Source organism: Chiloscyllium plagiosum, unplaced genomic scaffold (genome assembly GCF_037043375.1).
Source record: "Chiloscyllium plagiosum isolate Xiang-an unplaced genomic scaffold, Cpla_swu_hap1 HiC_scaffold_17, whole genome shotgun sequence".
NCBI lineage: Eukaryota > Metazoa > Chordata > Chondrichthyes > Orectolobiformes > Hemiscylliidae > Chiloscyllium > Chiloscyllium plagiosum.
The window spans coordinates 6061138-6084500 of record NW_028270155.1 but is presented as its reverse complement, the minus strand read 5'-3'; the positions used below and the strand labels follow the sequence as shown (position 1 = coordinate 6084500).

Sequence of the window (23363 nt, the reverse complement as noted above, 5' to 3'; positions counted from 1 at the left end):
AAAACTGATGACAAAAGTAAATTGGCAGGAAATATAAAATCAAGCATTTCTACATGTATATAAAGAGGGAAGTGGTTAAAGTGGGCATGGGAACTCTTAGTGGATGAGACTGGGGCATTGCTAAAAGGCAGATAATTTAGACCAACATTTACTGATATTTACATCTCAACCTCAACAGACAAAGATGCTAAACTGGGCAGAAGATCTTGCGTCAGTCTCTACCATGACAGAAAGCATTCAAACAGAAGTAAACCATAATTTACACGAGAGAGACTGCAAATAAACCATACAGAGGGATCTGGGTGTACTTGCACATGAAACACAAAGCATTAGCATGCAGGTGCAGCAAGTAATTAAGAGGGCAAATGGAATTTTAGCCTTTATTGCTCAGGGACTAGAGTTTAAAAGAGGGGAAAAGTGAGGACTGCAGATGCAGGAGCTCAGAGTCAAGAGTGTGGTGCTGGAAAAGCACAGCAGTTCAGGCAGCATCCGAGGAGCAGGAGAATCGACATTTCAGGCATAAGCCCTTCATCAGGAAGGTTGATGAAACGTCGATTCTCCTGCTCCTAGGCTGCTGCCCGACCTGCTAAACTTTCCCAGCACCACACTCTTGACTTTAAAAGAGGGAAGTCTTGTTAAAACTGCAAGAATGCCATGACTGGAATATTGTAGACAGGTTTGGTCCCCATATTTAAGAAAAAAATCCTGAAGAAGGGCTTATGCCCGAAACGTCGATTCTCCTGTTCCCTTGATGCTGCCTGACCTGCTGCGCTTTTCCAGCAACACATTTTCAGTTAAGAAAAAAATATCCTAACCTCAGGGACAGTTTCCAGTAGGTTCACTCAGCTGATGCATATGGCAAAGGGGTTGGCTGATCAAGAACAGCCAAACAGGTTCAGCCTTTACTCAATAGATTTTAGAAAAATGAGGGATGAGAAATACAAGATTCTGTGGGTCCTTTACAGGGTCAATGGTGAGATGATCTTTCCACTAATAGGGAATCTGGAACTTGGGGACATGACTACAGAATGTGGGGAAACTCGTTTAACACACAGATGCAAAGGAATTTTTTTTTACAAGCATATGAACAAGAGTTGGCCATGGGGTCCTGCTCTACTATTCAGTAAAATTATGGCTGGTCTGATTTAACCTCAACTCGGCATTTGGTTTAAAATGTAACCTATTTTTCTCATCAACATACTCAGAGATGTCATTGTTCACCTCTGGAACAGGTGGGACTTGAAGCTAGGCCTCGTGGTCCAGTGATATGGACACTTTACTGTGCCACATGAGGGAATGTCACTTATAAGCTTTCATCCCAAGGGGTTCGTGAATGTGTGGAATTCTGTACCCCAGAACGCTGCGGAGACTGAGTCACTGAAAATACTTAAAAAGGAGATGGATTTTTCAAACAATTGAGGAGGAGTTAAGGACAATTAGGAAGAGGCACACAACAGGAGTTGTGGCCTGGGGCAGATCAGCTGTAGCAGCTCAGTCTTGAGGGAGAGAGTAACTTACTCCTAATTTTCACATTCTGAAGAGAAATTTCAGTCAGGAGTCTCCAATCTCCCAGTGTTGTACACTGGTAACTGTGCTCATGTGGTGGAGCTAGGACAGAGCACAAAGGTTGAATGGCCTTCCTGCCCAGACAGGGACAGCTGCTAGGGCCTGTAAAGATTTTCAAAATGAAATTGGGTAAATAATACAATTCCTTCTGAAAGGCTGTTCAAAAACACACACAGGAATGGTCATACCAGCACAAAACACCACCTACCAATCATTTCCCAACAACCTTGACAAGTGAATTCAGTTTTATTTGTTAACAAGGGTACACACGAGAGGTGTGAGAATCTGTACCATCAAATGACATTCACAAAAACTAATTAAATCTAAACATATAGAAAAATACAGTTCAGAGGAGATGGAGGGACAAGTTAAAGGGTGAGGTGCAAACAGGAAAATAATCTCCAATACAAATTGTCACAATTCTGGACATGACAAATAAAACCTGACTACAATTAACACCAACCATTTAAAAAGCATCATCAGACAGTCCTTGCCATGAAGAGATCTTTTCACATTTATTATTCTCTTCGGTATAGACCATACTTACTGTGTATCCTCCCAACAAGCCCTGCCCCTGTTCAATCCCAAAACAAGAGGACCTCTAACTTCTCCATTGAAGGACGAAGAGGGTGGGAGGGAGGCGGACAAAATGGGTGGTTCAATGGACAAATCAAAAACAAAAGCCAAAAATCACAAATCACATCTCTGTTCCCCTCCTCAACACAGTGATGACTCGTGGCAACACACATCAGAAATTAAACCGAAACCCCAGACAGTACCTCACCCAGAAAACCAACAATGCAAAGGGGCCAATATAATCAAATGAACTCAGTGAGCGGGAGTGAACTGTAGGAAATAAAGATTGTCATCATTCCAGGGGAACAACTGCTCCCTGTGAAAGGCACCTCTGGTAAGACTTGAAGCAAAATTGACAAGACTATTGGAATGTTTTGTCAGGGAGTCTTCCTTCTGAAATAAATACAAGATGGTTTAATCAGTGAAATTAACCTTTGACATAGAGAGAGGATGATATGATATTCACCCCCAGTACTGCAGAGCACTCACACTGCCAACTCTGTGGGGCAGAGGGATAATTGCAGGCTGCTGCTGGCATCTAGTGGCAGGCAGACAACACTACAAGTTCAGCTTCCCCTTTGACTCCTAATGACTTCTCTTTGGGTTAGAGTTTCATTGCTAACCTATCAACGTCGAGCCGGTACTTTGGATAATAAAAAAGCTGATACTTCTTTTAAAAATATAAACACAAAGGTTTTTGTTAAAAACTGGGAAAATTCAGGAGTGGAAGGGTTCCAGAAACCTTTGTGTTGTGTTTTGATATGAAGGTCATCCCAAAGCACTTTGGAGCCAGCAAAGTAACTTTTGAACTGCAGTCACTGTTGTAATGTAGAAAACTCAATACAGCCAATTTGTATACAGGAAGCTCCCACACAAAAAGCTTTCTTGGGTGATCCAAGTTGATGGGATGAATACAGGTCAAGAGCACTGGGGATAGCCTGCCCAGTCTTCTTCATAAAAAGTGTGTCATGGGGCTTTTAACAAACCATCAAATAGAGGCTCAGTCCAACATCTGGAGCAGAAGACAGCACCAAGGACAATGCAGCACTGCCTCTGCCCTGCACCATTGGCCTAGATATGTGCTCACGACTGTGGCTCAAATTGATATCCATCAGATCAAAGAGCTGAGGGAGATACTCACTGAACCAAGCCAAAAGCTTCTAGCCAATGAGATGTGGAATTCAAACCTTTTGTGTATCACTTTAAGATGGGATAGAAGCAAGCTAGAAAGAGTGGTCACCTTGTTGTTTAGGTTAGAGATGCAAGAAGAGCCTGTAAATGTACTGGCATGGATATACAGCGAATATTGAAAGGTCTTGGACACCATCTGTATTAAAGAAAAAAAGACTCTCACTGACAGAGGGCACTCAAACAAATCAAAGGTGATTCAGCTGCATTTTTTAAAAAAAAATTCTGATTCAGTGACTACTCCAAGCAAATCTAATAAATACCTCATTCTTAGCACATAATAGAAATGATTTAAGAATAAAAAAATGGAAATCAAATCAAGATATACATAAAATAGTCAGCATCAGGAGCTCTAACTTAACTTGGACCAAGACTGAACCCAGACAAAATGGAGGACAATGTGAAGTAAAGTGATACCCTGTGATTCAATATTAACCAGAGGTCACAGAAGGTTCTCTTTTAGTGCTGACATCTTGATAAATCTACAAAAGCGGTTTCATCAAGGAATGGAACGTACTACTTTAGTCATGTTGACTTTTTCCCGATTTTGGTCACCAGCATGAGTGAAAATAAAGCCAAAAGAAATTTTTTTTAAAAAAATGAAATCTTTGGATATCTTTTCTTTTTGTTTTCTTTTTACAAGCAACTTTGAAGAGAAACGAGATGGAGATCGATGAACAACATCTTCTGCAGGACGTGGAAAGAAGCACATTCGTGGATGACGCAGTCACTCAAACTGCAAATCAGGTGAAAAGAAATTATTTACGTGTTGGAGAGTTTGAACCTTCTATATACAAACAGACGGACACCCACACACATCCCTAACTCATTAACCAGCAGAATTCCCATTCTACAATGTCATTCAAAGCTCCATTCTGCGCAGTGCACAGTTTATTCATCATTGCATTAGTCCTTCACACATTAGACTGAGACAGCCCCTCATGCTAATTCTCACCATCACCCCTCTGAGGATCTTCACTCCCACTTCAAAACAAGTTTGCAAACTGTCCTTCAAACCCACTTCCCAATAAATAGAGCATTTTAATTCATTATTTAGCAGCTGCTGAAAGTTGAGCATCTCCAATCAGGGCCACAGCAGGGATGAGGCACAAGGACCAGGTTTGGACATCACTCCATGCAGCAGGAACTGGGCCAGGAAGCACTGCTCAGAGCCACACAGCCTTCCCTGGCAACCATGTGCCCACAGGTTAACACAAGACGACTCCAAGCTCTGATATTCCATCTCTCCACGGTTAGCCTGACCTTCTACAATATTCCAAACTGTAAAAGAAAGAAAAAAAATTGCAAGTGTCTGCTCTGAAAATGTCAGATGTTCAATTTTTCAGCTGCCAAGTATTTCACAGCTCAGACACTCCTCCCTCTCTCTCTCTCTCGCTCTGTCCGCTGCAAAGGGAGTCCTGTTCCCCTCTTCACCCTTCCAAGCGTTGGACCTCAGGCCGACTCTCCACCTCTCCCCGAGATTCCGACCGGGCACGCGTGTACTCATTGGCTGGACCCCCGGTTTGGCGGCGGGCACCTAATCTCCAAATCTTAATGGCCAGGTACGTGTTAACCGCGTAGACAGCCGCAGCCAGGAACCCAAATACCTGATGAGGAATGGACAAGGAGGGAAGGAAACAGAGGAACAATTAAGGACCAATCCCTCAAGGCAAAAATGCACAGTAAGAACATCAAAGAGTTCCACTTCTTTAACAACCGCATAATCTCAGTGGAGCAGACTCAAGGGGCTGAATGGCCTTATAGTCACAAAATATGAAGGAACCAATGCAGTCCTCCACTTTGTCATGTTCTCACCGTTGCAATGTAGGAGATGCAGCAGTCAATTTGCGCACAACAAGCTAACAATGGCCCACGTGCTTTCCATGATGTTGCCCGAGGGATGAATATTGACCAAGACATTGGGGACGACTGTCCTTCAAAATAACGCTGAGGTCTTTAACATCTGTCTGAACGGGCAGACCGCCCCCTCTGGCAGTGTGGCACTCCCTCGGTATTGGCACGAGGAGTGCCAGCCCAGATTTGGTGCTCAGGCCTCCCAGTTGAGATGCCACCATCTCAAAAGTGTCCTAAAACTTTTGTTCCCTCTCACTCAAAGTGAACCAAAATCCCTCGCAATGTATGTACTTAGTGGCTCTATAAATCCAATGGAATATTGGCCTTTGTTTCAAACGAAAACAATATAAAAATAGGAAGGTTTTTCTAAAACTATACAAGATACTAATCAGACCACAGCTGGAGTATTTCCTTATCTAAGGAAAAATGCACTGGAATTGCAGGCAATCCAGAGAAGGTACACTCGGCTGATATTGAGGGACTGTTTCATAAGGAGGGGGTGAGCAGGTTAGGACAGAACTCATCGGAGTTTAAAGGAATGCGAGGAGTCCTTTCTGAAACATACAAGATTCACAGGCAGCTTGACGGGTAGATTTGGACCAGAGGGCACAATTTCAGAATAAAAGGATTACATATTTAAAACAGAACTGAGGGAGAATTTCTTCTCTCAGAGGGGAGTGAACCTGTGGAAGGCTGCCCAGTTTGGGTCATTCAGTATATTCAAGGCGGAGAGAGAGACATTTTTAATCAGCAAGGGAATCAAGGGTTATGGGGGAAAAGTGGAGCCACGGATGGTTAGATAATCCATAATCTTGTTGAATGGCAAGGCAGATTCGATGGGCTGAACGGCCTACTTCTCCTCCTACGTACTATAGTCTTTAAAGGCTGGCCGCTCAGATGGAAAGTTCCAGATTGTGAAGGGGGCTGGAGATCCCCGGAGTGCAGACCTTCAAACTGAGGAGATTCAAGGGAAGCTTAATGGAGGTGCTCAAAATGAAAGTAGGTTTTCACTGTGAGTGAGGAGAATGACTGTGGACAGGAAGAGGAGGAGAAATGTTTTGTTACAGTGAGTGGCCCTCAACTGGAATGAGCTGCTGGAAAAGGCTGGTGCAAGAGGATTCGATTGTAACGAGGTCAGCCAGGTGGATCTCAGAATATGAGTTCCCCACTTGGGGCTGTTAACCTGGGCCAATGAGGGAGGCCTGGCTGACATATACAGAGGCACCTTGATGACTGAAGGTGGGACTTGGGGGTTGTCCTCATTTCCCTGAAAACTGGTTGAATGGTAGGGTTTGGGGCTTGGCTTTGCCACTCCTTCCCTTGTAAATTGCTGTTTCTCTGTATACAGCTGTGAATGTTAATTGTTAATAAAATAGCTAGGAAAAAAAATACACAGAGGAATCTCGATTGTCTGAAGGACATGGGCGGGTGTATTTCATTCAGTTAATCAAACTCCAGATAATCGAATGCTGAATAACGTTGTTAGCTAAGCATCGGGACCTTCCGATCTTGCCCGATAAGCTGATATTTGGATAAGCGAATGCCGGATAATCGAGGTTCCTCTGTAAACAGAAGTGCCAGGGGTTCTGCTCTGTCTGAGAGCTGCCTCTGAGAGAGCTGGATCAGTGTCAAGGACTCACCGTGTGTAAATAAAGAGGGACTTGGTGATGGGATACCAGCCTCTGTGGAGTTATTTAAGAAACTTACAAAAAGGGATAAATAGTTAAAACTTTCCAGAAAAGTACAGGAAAGAGCAGGAGAGTGGACAGCTTTTCTAACCAAACAGACACAAACTAGCAGCATCTTTCAGAACAGAGAGATTCAGTCAGCCAATCATTCGCGCAGTGTTTATTGCTATCTTCTGAGGTAATTATGTCTGTTACATGATATGGGGAGGGAGGGATTACACTGACAGCTCAAGCAAGGGGTTATCCTTTACATGGGAGCTTAGACAGGCCAGGGCAGGGACCCTGGGGTCGAGTGCAGGCCGGGGCAGGGACCCTGGGGTCGGGTGCAGGCCGGGGCAGGGTCCCTGGGGTCGGGTGCAGGCCGAGGCAGGGTCCCTGGGGTCGGGTGCAGGCCGAGGCAGGGACGCTGGGGTCAAGTGCAGGGTCCCTGGGGTCTCTATGGTCTGGGGATTACCCCAGGGTAACTTACCACAGCAGCGATCTCCCCTCCCCTCTTCTGATTCACAGCTGCGAGCACAATGGAGGCAATGAAGAAAAGGATAGCACTGACCACAGTGTTGATCAAATCCTGAGAAACAAACAGACAGACAAAGTATTCACTAAAACGGAGAGAGTTTACAAACTCCATCTCAACAGCAACTCAAAACAAAGCGAAACACCTTAAAGGTCATCACTGGAGCATAAATCAGGAAATTCCTCATGGACACATTGGCCTATTTCGACAGCACATATCTGCATAAAAACGTGACTTCAAACCACATAGGGAGACAGTCAGTCAGATGATGAAATGCTTGATCAAAGAGGTAGGTTTTAAGGAATGCCACAAAGCAGAAAGAGAGGTTTTAAGCTTTGGGAGAACTCTGCAGTACCAGTGTCATAACTGTCTCAGAAATAGTCCTGCCTATTTCCATTCAGGGATCTGTGGGCTTTCCTGAGTATTGGGTGTTTGCACCAATCTGCACCACCGCACACTGCCCTCAAAGGCTAACACACATCTCCTCCTGGGAATGTGCCTTTGTAAAGGAAGCCTGGGGGAAGATGCAGTGGGTTGTGTTGAGGTTTGTCCTGAGCAGCTCCGTGACGCGGGACTCTGCTCTACCATCTGTTCCCCGGGACGCACCGAGCCAAACATCGACTGCACCGGAAGGACCATCAGCTCAGTGAAAGACGCTCTTTGGTCTGCCCGAAACTTGTTGGTGTTACAGAGCAAGGAGTTGACCCTGACCCAGTGTTACAGACTGACACACTCCAAGGTCAGGGCTACGTGCTGAGGGACACACTAAAGTTCAGAGCAGCCGCAGCCGAGGCACAGTGGGGAAAGACCACCATCAGAGCTCTTCCTGCTGAAGGGAAATGGGAAGGTCCAATAACTAAACAGACCCCAGTGTCTCAAATAAATGTCAATATTAGTTTTCTACGTAGAAGAGAGGTCTTTGGTTTTGTGGATTTGTCAAAGTCCAATGTTTGTTTGTTTACTCGATATTAAAGTGTACAGAATGCAACTCCATTTTTGGCTATGTCTATATAGAGATTATTTATGAATAAAGTATATTTTTAAAATGATAACATTAAAATATTTTAAAAATAAAAAATTTAGAGGCTGCTCTCTTGGATTGGATTGCTTCTTCTCAGTCACATATCTGGTTTGACCTTAGGAGAAAGTGAGGATTGCAGACGCTGGAGATCAGTCAAGAGAGTGGTGCTGGTAAAGCACAGCAGGTCAGGCAGCATCTAAGGAGCAGAAGAATCGACGTTTTGGGCAAAAGCCCTTCATCAGGAATGAGGCAGGGAGCCTCCGGGGTAGAGAGATAAATGGGAGGAGGGTGGGGTGGGGAGAAGGTACCCGAGAGATGCGGTAAAGGTGGAGGTGGGGTAAGGGTGATAGGTCAGAGAGGAGGGTGGAGTGGATAGGTGGGAAGGTGGATTGATAGATGGGACAGGTCATGAGGATGGTGCTGAGCTGGAAGGTTGGAGCTGGGGGGGGGGGGGGGGAATGAAGAAACCGTTGATGCCCACAGGTCCCAAGGTGGAAGATGAGGCGTTCTTCCTCCAGGCATCGCGTGGTGAGGGAGTGGCAATGGAGGAGGCCCAGGACCCACATGTTCTCGGCAAAGTGGGAGGGGAAGTTGAAATGTTCAGCCACAGGGCAGTGGGATTGGTTGGTGCAGGTGTCCCGGAGATGTTCTCTGAAGCACTCTGCTAGGAGGCATCCAGTCTCCCGATGTAGAGGGGACCGCATCGGGACCAACGGGTACAATAAGTGACATGTGTGAAAGTGCAGGTAAAACATTGATGGATGTCACCTTCAGGAACTCCAGAGAATGGGGTAACACAAGCCCCAACAGTATCACAGAATTGTTAGTGTAGAAAGGTGCCACTCAGCCCATCGTGCCTTCTCCATCTCATCAAATGAGCAGCATTACCTAGTGCCAGCTTCCTTCTCGCCCCTACCCCCAAACCCTTACACATTGGATCATCATTTGGATAAAAACAATTCCCTTTTGAATACCTGCATTGAACCAGCCTGCACCACCTTTCCATGCCCAGCATTCTCGACCCAAACTACTCACTGGGTGAAAATGTTTTTCCTTATATTACCTTCAATTCTTTTGCCATCACTTTAAATTCACGCCCCCTTGTTCCTTTTACAAGTGGGAATAAATTTCCCCATCTACAGTACTCTGTCCAGCCTGATCATAGTTGTGAATGCCTCTATCAAATCTCTTTCCAGGGAGAACAATCCCAATGTCTTCAATCTATCCTCATCACTGAAGTTTCACATTGCTGGAACCATTCTGGGCAGCATGGTGGCACAGTGGTTAGCACTGCTGCCTCACAGCGCCAGAGACCCGGGTTCAATTCCCGCCTCAGGCGACTGACTGTGTGGAGTTTGCATGTTCTCCCCGTGTCTGCGTGCTCCGGTTTCCTCCCACAGTCCAAAGATGTGCAGGTCAGGTGAATTGGCCATGCTAGTGTTAGGTAAGGGGCAAATGTAGGGGTATGGGTGGGTTGCGCTTTGGCGGGTCGGTGTGGACTTGTTGGGCCGAAGGGCCTGTTTCCACACTGTAATGTAATCTAAATCTAAAATCTAAAAAAAAATCTAATCTAAATTATTCTTGTCAATCACTTCTGCAATCCATCACATATTTCCAACAATGTGCCACCAACAACTGTACTTGACATTCCAGCTGAGGCTGAACAAGGGTCTTGTACACTGACTGAGCACAGAAAAATCAGACATGGCCAACAGGAGAGCTGGGATTTCAGAGGGTTGCAGTACTTCAGCTGAGGCGGGGAGGGGCAAGACAATGGAGCAATCTGAAAATAGGGTGAAGAGGTCTAAAGCAGAGGGTCTGTGGGTCTAGGAGCCAGTGGGTGGATGGGTGGGTGAATAGGAGTTGGTGCAAGACAGGGTACAGATAGTAGAATTATGAAGGAGTTCAAATTCGCAAAGAACTACCCGTCTAACACTCTGGCTCTACTTCCAAGAGCTATAGCCCCAGGCAGCATGAACCCAGACTCAGTGAGTCGTGCTCTCTCCTCTGGGTTAAAACACCTTTGCAGGGATCTGTGCACAAAGTACAGATTGAATGAGGGAGTACTGCACTATCACAGACACAAAAAGGACCTTCCTCATCTTCAAGATGGCTCATCAAAATCCAGTTAACTACTTTCAATGCATGGCCCTTATAATGTAGAGAAATGCAACAGCTGACTGATGCACAGCAGGCTCCCATGAACAGTCCTGAGATCATAGCGGATAACACAAGAGAACAGATTTCACACCAAACAGAACAAGGGAGATGATTCTCTGAATAAGGAAAAGGAGGAGGTGCAACGAGACCTGGCTGTCCTTGTACACCAGTATCTGAATGTAAGCAGGAAGCCATAGAGTCGCAGAGGCATACAGCGCAGATCCAGACCCTTCAGTTCAACCAGCCCATGCAAACCATGTTTCCAAACTAAACTAGCCCCCCCTGCCTGCACTTGGCCAGTATCACATTAAGGTGGGTAAAAACAATGACTGCAGATGCTGGAAACCAGATTCTGGATTAGTGGTGCTAGCACCACTAATCCTGTATCACATTAAACCTTTCCTATTCATATACTTATCCAAATACCTTTTAAATGTTGTTACTGTACCCACATCCAGCATCTTATCTGGCAGTTCATACCATTAAAACAAAATTGCCCCGGTGTCTTTAAATCTTTCTCCTCTCACCTGAAAAGTATGCCCTCTCGTTCCGAGCTCCTCTACCCTGGAGAAAAGACCTTTGCTATTCACCTTATATATGCCCCTCAGGGTTTTATAAACCTCAATCAGATCAGACCTCAACCTCCTATGCTCCTGTAAAAAAAGGTCCCAGCCTATTACTTTTATAGCTCATATCCACCATTCCCAGCACCATCCTGGTAGATCTTTTCTGAACCCCCTCTGGTTTAGTAGTATCCTTCCTATAGCAGGACGGCCAGAACTGGACACAGTGCTCCAGAAGAGACCTCATCAATTACTGCACAACATCAACATGACATCTAGCAAGTGGTGACAGCAACAACTGCTAGGTTGGCCTCCATAGAGAGAGGATTAGAGAACAGGAGGAGGGGTGTGTTACTGGAATTAGACAGGGCATTGGGGAGACCATACCTGGACTATTGTGTAGTTTTGGTCTTGCTACCTCAGGATGGAAGGAACACAGCAAAGGTTTCCCAGACTGATTCCTGGGATGGCAGGACAGATGTATGAAGTGAGACTATATTCACTGGAGATTACAGGAATGAGGCTCGAGGGTGGTGGGGATGCTGGATAATGATTGGGGGAGTTCAGAACAGTCTAAAGATACCGGGTAGCCCATTTCAGATGGAGACGAGCAATTTATTCACCCAGAGAGTGGCGAGTCTGTGGAACTCTCTGCCACAGAAGAGGAGAAAGTGAGGTCTGCAGATGCTGGAGATCAAAGTTGAAACTTTATTGCTGGAACAGCACAGCAGGTCAGGCAGCATCCAGGGAACAGGAGATTCGACGTTTCGGAGAAGGGCCTGTGCCCGAAACGTCGAATCTCCTGTTCCCTGGATGCTGCCTGACCTGCTGTGCTGTTCCAGCAATAAAGTTTCAATCTCTGCCACAGAAGGCAATTGAGATAAAAACATTGAATGTTCGCAAGAAGATGTTAGGTATAGTTCTTGGGAGAAAGTGGGAGCAGGGGACTGAGTTGGATGATCAGCCTCGATCCTAATGAATGGCTGAGCAGGTTCAAAGGGCTGAATGGTCTACTCCTCTTTTCGGTATTACTCTGACTCAGCAGTCACTGGGCAGGGAGGGAATTCAGCCTCCAAAATGTAGTGAACAGTGAGAACCTAAAGTCTTTCCACAAAGAGTGCCTGGGACGGAGGCCAAAAAGGAATCAGACGTTTCAATTCAGTGTGTGATTAGGCCAGGTCTCCAAAATCACTGAACATTACAAAGGGAGACTCTGGGTGGCTTTGGGATGCTGGAGAGACTGTTTTCAAAAGGGGCTGAAGAGTCTCAATAATCAGATGCTGAAAAATGCGTTGCAGAAAATGTAAAGGCAGAGACGGAAATCCAGGAGGCACATGGACAGCAGACGCACACAGAGTTCAAAATGTGTGCAGCAAAATACATCTGGAATTTGCTTCAACATAAAAACATAACCACATTTTGATGAAACCTTCCAAATGGAATTGCTGACATTCTTGTGGTTTACTTTAAAAGGGACCCATAGGAACATGTCCTTAAACCTAGTCCAGCAACATTTGTGCTTGAGAATCTGGTCTCACCTCAGCTCAGCTCAAAGAACAGCAGAAATCAGGGTATGCTCCTGTTGCACTGAGGGCTGTATATTTCCACATCAGGGTGGTGAGTGCCTTGGAGTGGAACTTAGAGGCTGATGCTCCCATGTACCTGCTACCCTTACCCTTCTAGGTGGAAGTGGTCATGGGTTTGGAAGGTGCTGTCTGAGGATCTTTGGTGAATTTCTGCAGAGCATCTTGTAGATGGTACACACTGCTGCTACTGAGCATCAGTGGTGGAGGGAGTAGATATTTGTGGATGTGGTGCCAATCAAGCGGGCTGCTTTGTTCTGGATGGTGTTGAGCTGCTTGAATGTTGTTGGAGCTGCACCCATCCAGGGCAAGTGAGGAGTATTCCATCGCACTCCTGACTTGTGCCTTGTAGATGGTGGACAGGCTTTGGGGAGTCAGGGGTGAGCTATTTCATGCAGTATTCCCAGCCTCTGACCTAATCTTGTAGCCACTGTGCTTATATGGCAAGTCCATTTGATTTCTGGTCAATGATGACCTCCCAGGATGTTGATAGTGCCAGGGGAGGGGGTGGGGGAGGTTCAATGGTGGCATGGCACAGTGGTTAGTTTGTCTCTTATTGGAGATAGTCATTGCCTGGCATTTTGTGTGGTGCGAATGTTACTTGCCACTTGTCACCTGAAGTGTGGATATTGTCCAGACCTTGTTGTATTTGGACATGGACTGCTTCAGTATCTGAGGAATTGTGAATGGCACTGACTGCACAATCAGTGAACATCCAAACTTCTGGCCTTCTGATGGAGGGAAGGTCATCGATGAAGCAGCTGAAGATGGTTGGGACTAAGTCACTGCCCTGAGAGACTCCTGCAGAGATGAACCTGGAGCTGAGGTGACTGACCTCCAACAACCACAACCATCTTCCTACATGTCAGGTATATCTCCAACCACTAGAGAGTTTGCCCCTTGACTCCTGTTTTGCTAGGGCTCCTTGATGCCACTCAGTCAAATGCAGCCTTGACATCAAAGGCTGTCATTCTCACCTCCCCTCTGGAATTCAGCTCATGTCCTTGTTCGAGCCAACGTCTGGAGCAGGGTGGTGGAACCCACACTGAGTATCAGTGAGCAGGGAGTGTGAACACAGGAAATACTTTAACCACTGGGGGCAGAGGTGTGGAAGACACAGACATGGGCTGAGATTTTTGCAGAATCAGGTCAACATGGGAGCTTACTGAAAATGGTAACAGATCCTGATCCCAGAATCCCCAGCTTGGGATTTCTGTCTCCACAGGCTCTAGTTAAGGGTTGGGGGGGGGGGGGGTGCTTTCCGGTCACAAGTCTCCACCAGCATTCCTGAGCCCTTGCTGGTTTGAATACAAGGGTAGGCTGGGGAGCCAAGTTTTCAGAGTTGGTGCTATACAACCTCTCCGAAATCATGAACGGCATGAGGGAACCATTCGAAAATCAGGTTCAACAAGCCCTCCTCATGCACCCTCTGCCACCCCCACCCAACCAGCCCAACCCAAACTACTCACCCCCACCTTCCCTCCCTCATGCTGGCTAAGCAACCAGTTGATTATTTCCAAGGCAAGACCAGCATTTATTGCCCATCCCTAATTGCCAAGAGGACAGTTAAGGGACAGCCTCATTGCTGTGGGTCTGGAGCATTGGGGGAACACGGTGGCTCAGTGGTTAGCACTGTTGCCTCACAGCACCAGGGACCCGGGTTCGATTCCAGCCTCAGGTGGAATCGAACCCGGACTATCTGTGTGGAGTTTGCACATTCTCCCAGTGTCTGTGTGGGTTTCCTCCCGTTTCCTCCCACAATCCAAAGATGTGCAGGTTAGATGGACTGCCCATGCTAAATTTCCCATAGTGTTCAGGGATGGGTAGGTTAGGTGCATTAGTCAGGGGTAAAATGTAGAGTAATGAGGAATAGGTTTGGGTGGGATACTCTTCGGAGAGTCGGTGTGGACTTGTTGGGCTGAAGGGCCTGTTCCCACACTGTAGGGATTCTATTCGTGAACCAGATGGGTTTTTACAACAATGTTTTCAAACTCACTATTGCAGAGATTAGTTTCTCATTCCAGATGTATTTATTGCCAGCAGCAATGGTGCGATTTGATCCCAGATCGCCAGGGCTTTAACCTGTGCCCCTGGATTCCTTCCTCTTTTATTTTAAACACCCTCTAACCCCAAACAGATGGAACTATATTCTCTCCCTCTACTCTCGCATAAATCTCATTATCATTTTAAAGGCTTGATCTGAATGCGTGCTTTGTCTGATAAACAGGAAATAGAATCAGGAAAGGTCTGGATGGCCTTAATATTAGATTACATTACAGTGTGGAAACAGGCCCTTCGGCCCAACAAGTCCACACCGACCCGCCGAAGCGTAACCCACCCATACCCCTACATTTACCCCTTACCTAACACTACGGGCAATTTAGCATGACCAATTCACCTGACCTGCACATCTTTGGATTGCGGGAGGAAACCGGAGCACCCGGAGGAAACCCACGCAGACACGGGGAGAACGTGCAAACTCCACACAGTCAGTCGCCTGAGGCGGGAATTGAACCCGGGTCTCTGGCGCTGCGAGGCAGCAGTGCTAACCACTGTGCCACCGTGCCGCCCACTAATATGTTGAAACGTTTTCATTGTAAAGCCATCAATATTGAACAAAGGGTTTCGTCATTATCTTCTAAATGGGCATCACGATAACAGTTTCTCCTGAATAGCTGGGTTCAAATATTTGAGAAGTTACTGACTAATGCAGTTAGGTATTAACCAAACTGCTCAGCTCCTCAGATAGTGAAGCAGCCCCATATCCACTAATGGCTGAGAGACAGGGTGTGGATGATCAGGTTAGGGTTAACCCAGATCCTAATCCTGACCCTAGACCAATCGCAGCTTCTCCAACTGGCAGAGTGTAACCAGCAGTATTCTGGAATGGTCTCTGCCCTAGTTATTTACCAGGTTTCATAATGATTAGATTAGATTACTTACAGTGTGGAAACAGGCCCTTCGGCCCAACAAGTCCACACCGACCCGCCGAAGCGCACCCATACCCCTACATTTACCCCTTTAACCTAACACTACGGGCAATTTAGCATGGCCAATTCACCTGACCCGCACATCTTTGTGACTGTGGGAGGAAACCGGAGCACCCGGAGGAAACCCACGCAGACACGGGGAGAATGTGCAAACTCCACACAGTCAGTCGCCTGAGTCGGGAATTGAACCCGGGTCTCTGGCGCTGTGAGGCAGCAGTGCTAACCACTGCGCCACCGTGCCGCCCACAATGACTTGGACAATGGGACAAAACTCCAAATCTGCCCATGTCCTCAAAGAAAGATGATAAACATTGCAGATGGAAGGGTGAAATGCCAACAATGTTATGGGATAAAGTATAAAATTAATCAGAGAAACCACAAGTGGATATTAATGTAGACAATCATGGGGTCAATCTAAATGGAGACTTTCTAAATCGTGAAAAATACAAACACTGGGAGGCTACAGAGAGCTGGGGTGCTAAAGCACAGATCATGAAAATATCTTAGGATAGGTACAGAAAATAAATCAAACTAAAAAGACGGATGGAATGCTGGCCTTTATATCGAGAGGATCAAAATACGAGGGCATAGTCATGTTTCAGCTGTACAAAAGCTCTGGTTAGGTAACGCAGTTCATCACTGCAAATATTACAGGCCACAAATGTTCAGGGAGAATATCCTGGCTTTAGAAAAGTGCTGTGCAGATTCACCAGAACGATACCAGCACTGAGGCTTAAATTGAGAGGTTTGTATTCCCTGGTATCTGGAAGGTTGAAGGGGGAGTTAATTTACATTTCCAGTACAGTAAGAGGGGAATATCTGAAGTGGATTAAAATAAAATACTTCTGTTTAGGAATACTTAAAAATTCACTCATGGGGTGTGAGCATTGCTGGCTGGGCCAGCATTTACTGCCCATCATTAGTTGCCCCTCGAGAAGGTCGGGGTGAGCTGCCTTCTTGAACCGCTGCAGTCTGTGTGCTGTAGGTAGACCCACAATGCCCTTAAGGAAGGGGTAATCCAAGGAGCTTTGGTGAATTTCTGCAATATATCTTCTAGATACTATACATTGCTGCAACTGAGTGTCGATGGCGGAGGGAGTGGATGCCTGTGGATGTGGTGCCAATCAAGCGGGCTGCTTTGTCCGAGATGGGAGTCAAGCTTCTGGAGTGTTTGTTGTAGCTGCCCCCATCCGGGTAAGTGGGGAGTATTCCATCACACTCCTGACTTGTGCCTTGTAGATGGTGGACAGGCTTTGGGGAGACAGGAGGCGAGTTACTCACTGCAGTATTCCCAGCCTCTGACCTGTGATTATGCAGTGAGACCAGTTGAGGTTTTGGTCAATGGTAACCCTCAGGATGTTGATAGTGGGGCATCCAAACCTAGGTATTGCCCAGGTCTTGCTGGATTTGAGTATGGACTGTTTCAGTATCTAACAATCACGAATGGCGCTGAACATTATGCACACAGTCATTTGTTAATTTTAAGGCCAGGTTTTTGGATTTTGGCCTTTCAATGTTGATGGATAAAAGCAGGGTTTTTTTTATAGAATAGAATATCTGCAGTGAGGAAACAGGCCCTTCGGCCCAACAAGTCCATACTGACCCCTCTGAAGAGTAACCCACCTAGACTCATTCCCCTACCCTATTATCCTACATTTACCCCTGACTGCAGATCACCCTCAATCTCACTCAATAGAAGGATGGGTTCAAGGGGCCGATTGGTCTCTCTTGTTCCTTTATCGATTGACATTGATGAACACATCTACACAATAATCCCTTGGCCCTCTGTAATTCACGTTCCATCTCAGGCTGAGGATATAGTTGTAATAAAGGGGTAATGGGGTCAAATAGCTGAAACTCAGTTTCTTTTCCCTCATGTTTAGAGGACTGTGGGGTGAAGCATTTGAAACATTTCATGTCATAACAGGGTTAACACAGAGAAATGAATTCCTCTGGCAGAGGAGAAATGTAATGGGATAGAATACATGAGTGTACATTGTGTGAGACTGGGGTGGACTGGGTGAGTGGAATCAATATTTGAGTGTACAGAATAGGGAAGAGGTGTGCAAATGGTGGGATGATTTTTTTAATATATAATTTCTGTATTAAAATGGCACTATGGGATGGTGACTTAAACACTTCTCATTTTCTTTTGTAAAATGCAAGTGACAATAAATTAATATTCTGTTTTGCTGTACATGAGCTGAGAAACAAAAATTAAATGGTTAAAACTGTACTTTCACCTTCTTGTGGAGAACCTACTCATCCCTGCCCTAAACCTATTTAAGGTCTTGGCTTCTATCACGGTTTTCAGGAAGTTAAAAATCCAACACCAGGTTATAGTCCAATAGGTTTAATTGGAAGCACTAGCTTTCGGAGCGACGCTCCTTCATCAGGTGATAGTCACCTGATGAAGGAGCAACACTCCGAAAGCTAGTGCTTCCAATTGAACCTGTTGGACTATAACCTGGTGTTGTGTGGTTTTTAAACTTTGTACACCCCAGTCTAACACCAGCATCTCCAAATCGTGGTTTTCAGAAAGAGAGTTCCAAAGGCTCTCAACTCAGGAAAAAAAATCTCATTTTTGTCATAAACAGGCAACTATTTATTTTCAAATAGTGACCCCCAATTATATTCTCCCATGAGGAAATATTCATTCCACATTCACCCCGTCAATACCCTTGGTCTTGGGCCTCAAAGGGAACTGAGCATAAAAATAGGGAGATTGTGCCAAAATTGTACAAGGCACCAGTCAGACCACAGCTGGAATATGGTGAACTGGTTTGGGGCTTTTGTCAAAGGAAAGATATACTTACCTTAGGAGGCAGTCTGAGGAAGGATCCCTAGGCCAATGCCTGGTATGGAAGGATTTCTTTACAAGGAGAGGTTGACTAGATTGGGCCTGAACTCACTGCAGATTAGAAGATTGAGAACTGACCTCACCGAAACATTCAAGATTTTTAAAGGGGCTTTGATGTAGAAGTGCTGGTGTTGGACTGGGGTGGACAAGGTCAGAGGTCACACAACACCAGGTTATAGGTGAAGATGAGGACTGCAGATGCTGGAGATCAGAGTCGAGTGTGTGGTGCTGGAAAAGCACAGCAGATCAGACAGAATCCGAGGAGCAGGAGAATCGCGTTTCGGGCATGAGCCCTTCATCAGGAATCCTGATGAAGTTGCCCCATGTTCTTTGTAAACTCTACTGCTGTAATCCCCTCCATCACTACAACTTTCTCCAACTCTAGCATCTCCAGAATCCTCAATTCTAATCACTCCATTTCATTACCTTATTGAAACAAAGATTCTGAGGGGGCTTGTTGAGATAGATGTTGAGGATGTTTCCACTAGTCAGGAAATCTCAGACTAAGGGGTATATAATTACAGAATAAAGGGACGTTGATTGAAAACAGCAATTTCTTCTATCCCAAAAGAGTTGTGCTGTGAGATCATGGAGTGTTTAAAGAAGAGATAGATTTTGGAAATAATCAAGGAGTGGAGGGCTATGCTGAGCTGGCACAAGAGGGGGTGTGGTCTTGGGCAAATTGCCAATGATCTTGTTGAATAACAGAGCGCACTCAATGGACTGAATGGCTTACTTCTGCTCTTCCTTATTTTCTTGTCTTATAATCCATGACAAACATACCTTCAGCTGGCCAAATTCCAATTTACAGAACTGCAACCTTAAACCTCTCCACTTCTTCCCTAAATATGTTTCTTTATTAATATTTTGGCACCCTGTTCAGAAACATTATGACACACTTCAGGAGAAGGTGGGACCCGAAACTGGGTGTCCTGGCTCAGAGATAGGTACACTACCACAAGAGCTTTCACGAAGTTTAACTCTTCAACCAAGAAGGCAATACATAAACACTAGGTGTTGTTGTTGTTGTGTCAAAGTCTGTTCCACAATTGTGAGCAAGTGGATTCCTTAGTCAGGGCCTCACCTCCAAATCAAGTGGTTAATATCATTGAATCCCTACAATTATAGGAAATTGGAAACAGGCTTTTGGCCCAACAAGTCCATACCGACCCTCCGACGAGTAACCCACCCAGATCCATTCCCTAACCCTATTATCCCATATTTACCCCTCACTAATCCACCTAGCCTACACATCCCTGAACACTACGGGCAATTTAGCACAGCCAATTCACCTAACCTGCATATCTTTCGACTGTGGGAAGAAACTGGAGCATCCAGAGGAAACTCACGCAGACACAGGGAGAATGTGCAAACCCCACACAGGCAGTCACTCGAGGCTGGAATCGAACCCGGGTCCCTGGCACTGTGAGGCAGCAGTGCTAACCACTGAGCCACCATGCCACCCCTAGCTGCCCCTAATGACAATTCTAAATAACAGGGTAGACACACAATGACGTCAGGTAGGTGAAAGTGAGGACTGCAGATGCTAGAAATTAGAGTCAAGATTAGAGTGGTGCTGGAAAAGCACAAGTCAGGCAGCATCCGAGGAGCACGATAATCGACGTTTCAGGCAGGAGCCCTTCATCAGGAATGAGGCTGGAAAGATAAATGGGAGAGGGAGGGGCTAGGGTGAAGGTAGTTGAGAGTGCATTAGGTGGATGGAGGATGGGATAAAGGTGATAGGTCAGAGAGGAAGGTAGAGGGGATAGGTGAGGATCATCTGCTCCCAGGACGACCAGTTTCACCACAGAACATACCAGATGGCCTCCTCCTTTAATTTCCCCTCCCACGTGGTTGATGATGCCCTCCAATGCATCTCATCCACATCCCGCACCTCCGCCCTCAAACCCCATCTCTCCAACCGTAACAAGGACAGAACACTCCTGGTCCTCACCTTACACCCCACCAGCATTGCATCATCCTCCGCCATTTCTGCCACCTACAAATGGACCCCACCACCAGGGATATATATCCCTCCCCATCCATTATCCACTTTTCGCAAAGACCGTTCCCTCCGTGACTACCTGGTCAGGTACATGCCCCCCAGCCACCCACCCTCCCCTCCTGGCACCTTCCCATGCCACCGCAGGAATTGCAAAACTTGCGCCCACACCTCCTCCCTCACCTTCATCCAAGGCCCCAAAGGAGCCTTCCACATCCATCAAAGTTTCACCTTCACATCCACCAATGTATCAGTTGCTCCCGATGCGGTCTCCTCTACATTGGGGAGACTGGACGTCTTCTTGCAGAGCACTTTAGGGAACATCTCCAGGACACCCACACCAATCAACTCCACACCCCGTGGCCGAACATTTCAACTCCCCCTCCCACTCTGCCGAGGATATGCAGGTCCTAGGCCTCCTCCACCATCGCTCCCTCACCACCCGACGCCTGGAGGAAGAATGCCTCATCTTCCGCCTCGGAACACTTTAGCCCCAGGGCATCAATGTGGATTTCACCAGTTTCCACATTTTTCCTTCCCCCCCCACCTTACCCCAGTTCCAATCTTTCAGCTCCGCACCATCCTCATGACCTGTCCTACCTGCCTATCTTCCTTCCCACCTATCTGTTCCACCCTCCTCTCTGACCTATCACCTTTACCCCATCCTCCATCCACCTATTGCACTCAACTACCTTCACACTAGCCCCACCCCCTCCCATTTATCTCTCCACCCCCAAGGCTTCCAGCCTCATTCCTGATGAAGGGCTCCTGCCCGAAATGTCGATTTTCCTCCTCCTCGGATGCTGGCTGACCTGCTGCGCTTTCCCAGCACCCTACTCTCGATTCTGATCTCTAGCATTTGCAGTCCTCACTTTCACCTACACAATGATATCAACAATGGGCATGATTGTAATGAAACAAATTACAGTAAATCCTCCTGATGACATGATGACTTGGATTTCAGATTAACTTATTTTAATACCAATATAAACATTGACTTCAAATACCAAGAATGAAAACCACTTTGCTTTAGCATAAATGCACAGATTAGTTGTCCAATTTGGCTTTTTTCAGCAGTTCAGAGACTGCAAGGCAAAATTATTTATGTTGGTATATCTGCTCAAAGTGACTCTCATCCCAACTCTCTTCATCTCACCCAATTGTTATATCCTTCTTCGTGTTTACAGAATTATCCTAGAAATATATTGATAATTCTTGCCTAACCAGTGTCCAAGTAAGGACATTTCTTTGGAATTTACAAAAAAAAACTGCAAGTACTCAGCAGGTCCTGGCTGTATCTATGGAGAAGGAGGATCAGAATTAATCATTCAAAACCCTGCTCTTTTGCCCAGTTCAGATGAATTGCCATCTTGATTTCTCCACAGACGTAGCCAGACCTGCTGAGTATTTCTGAGTACATTCTGTTTCTCATTTCAGATCTTAATCAGGTCAGAGCTGTCTCAGCTTTCTGCTAAAAAAAAAAGGCCCTCCCTGCTCATTTTCTGAAAATTGGAACCTCTCAGCTCAGGTATTGTCAGTGACAATATTTCTCGCACCTTCCCCAGTGCTGATAGCCATTTTATAAAATGGAGATTTGAAGCCATATTCCACTCTGTTATAAATTTAACAGAACCATTTGAAATTTACTAACCATTCATTACAAATAAGTAGGTTTTTGCACAGCCATGATCTCTTTTGTTCCTTTCAGAGGATCTCACCTGCTGTGCCAAACTCAATCTCGAGAACCATTTTAAAATCAAATTGCTTGGTAATACAGGGTATAAATCTCACTGGAAAGAGGGAGATTCTGTTGAAGCTTTTTAATCCTTCACTGCTCAGGACACCTGCAAGAATGCCAAACCTCAAATAATCACAACAGTCTATACTACAGGAAAATAAACAAAAGGTGCTGACTGGTTGGCAAGTTGACCCCAATTGGCTGAGATGTTGCCATGGAGAAAGCAACGGGGAACTACATTAGCCAGGATTAGAGTGGTGCTGGAAAAGCACAGCAGATCAGGCAGCATCCGTGGAGCAGGAGAATCGACATTTCGGGCAAAAAAGCCCTTCATTGAAACGTCGATGTTCCTGCTCCTCGGATGCTGCCTGACCTGCTGTGTTTTTCCAGCACCACTCTAATCCAGACTCTGATCTCCAGCATCTGCAGCCCTCACTTATGCCTGACTACAGTAGCCAGGTAATTCAAACAAGGTACAAGGTTTGAACATGTTTCTCTTAAAGAGAGTGTGGGACCCCTGCCCATCAATGTAATCACTTCAGGCAAATGTAACTGAAATGTGTTATGACCTCAGTTCATTATTTTTTCCACCTGGCACTCATCAGGACAGGAGCAAGAATGAAAAATTTCAAAAAGTGATCATGAGAAAAGGCATTTTGATTGGCTGGCAAGTAGAATCGGATTGGTCAAGACACTCCACACCAAATGCACAACGTTTCATTGAAAAAGATGCAATGTGTGGATAGTTTCCTGTTGTAGAGGACCTTGTGTATCAATATGTAGCATCCAGCAAGTATCAGTGAGCTACACCGCAATCCTAGCTGATAACCTTTAGCTGGTTGTTGGTGTAAATCTTAGCAAACCTGTAGAGCAAGTGCTATCCTATCAAATGAGCAGCTAACTGCATGTTCCATGGTCTGAGCTTTGTAAGCATGGGCTGGTCAAGTACAGTCAGTACACTCTGTTGTAAACAGCTGAAAGGGTCATGCCACTTGATACAAATGCTTCAGTCTTTGGGACATATGACCTACCTACCTGTCACCACACAGGCACTAAAACC

The 23363-nt window shown here is 45.8% G+C and overlaps 1 protein-coding gene across 1 annotated transcript in view; it reads right to left on the bottom strand.

Annotated features, from left to right (window-relative positions):
- Positions 1 to 1793: 1793 nt before the first annotated feature.
- Positions 1794 to 23363, bottom strand: part of cmtm4 (CKLF-like MARVEL transmembrane domain containing 4) — an 83666-nt gene continuing 62096 nt past the window's right edge. The window contains exons 3-4 of the mRNA XM_043706536.2: positions 7342 to 7440; positions 1794 to 4937 (exon numbers count right to left, since the gene is read on the bottom strand). Coding sequence (XP_043562471.2) covers positions 4761 to 4937; positions 7342 to 7440 — 276 coding nt within the window. The 3' untranslated portion in view covers positions 1794 to 4760. The remainder of the gene's footprint in view (positions 4938 to 7341; positions 7441 to 23363) is intronic.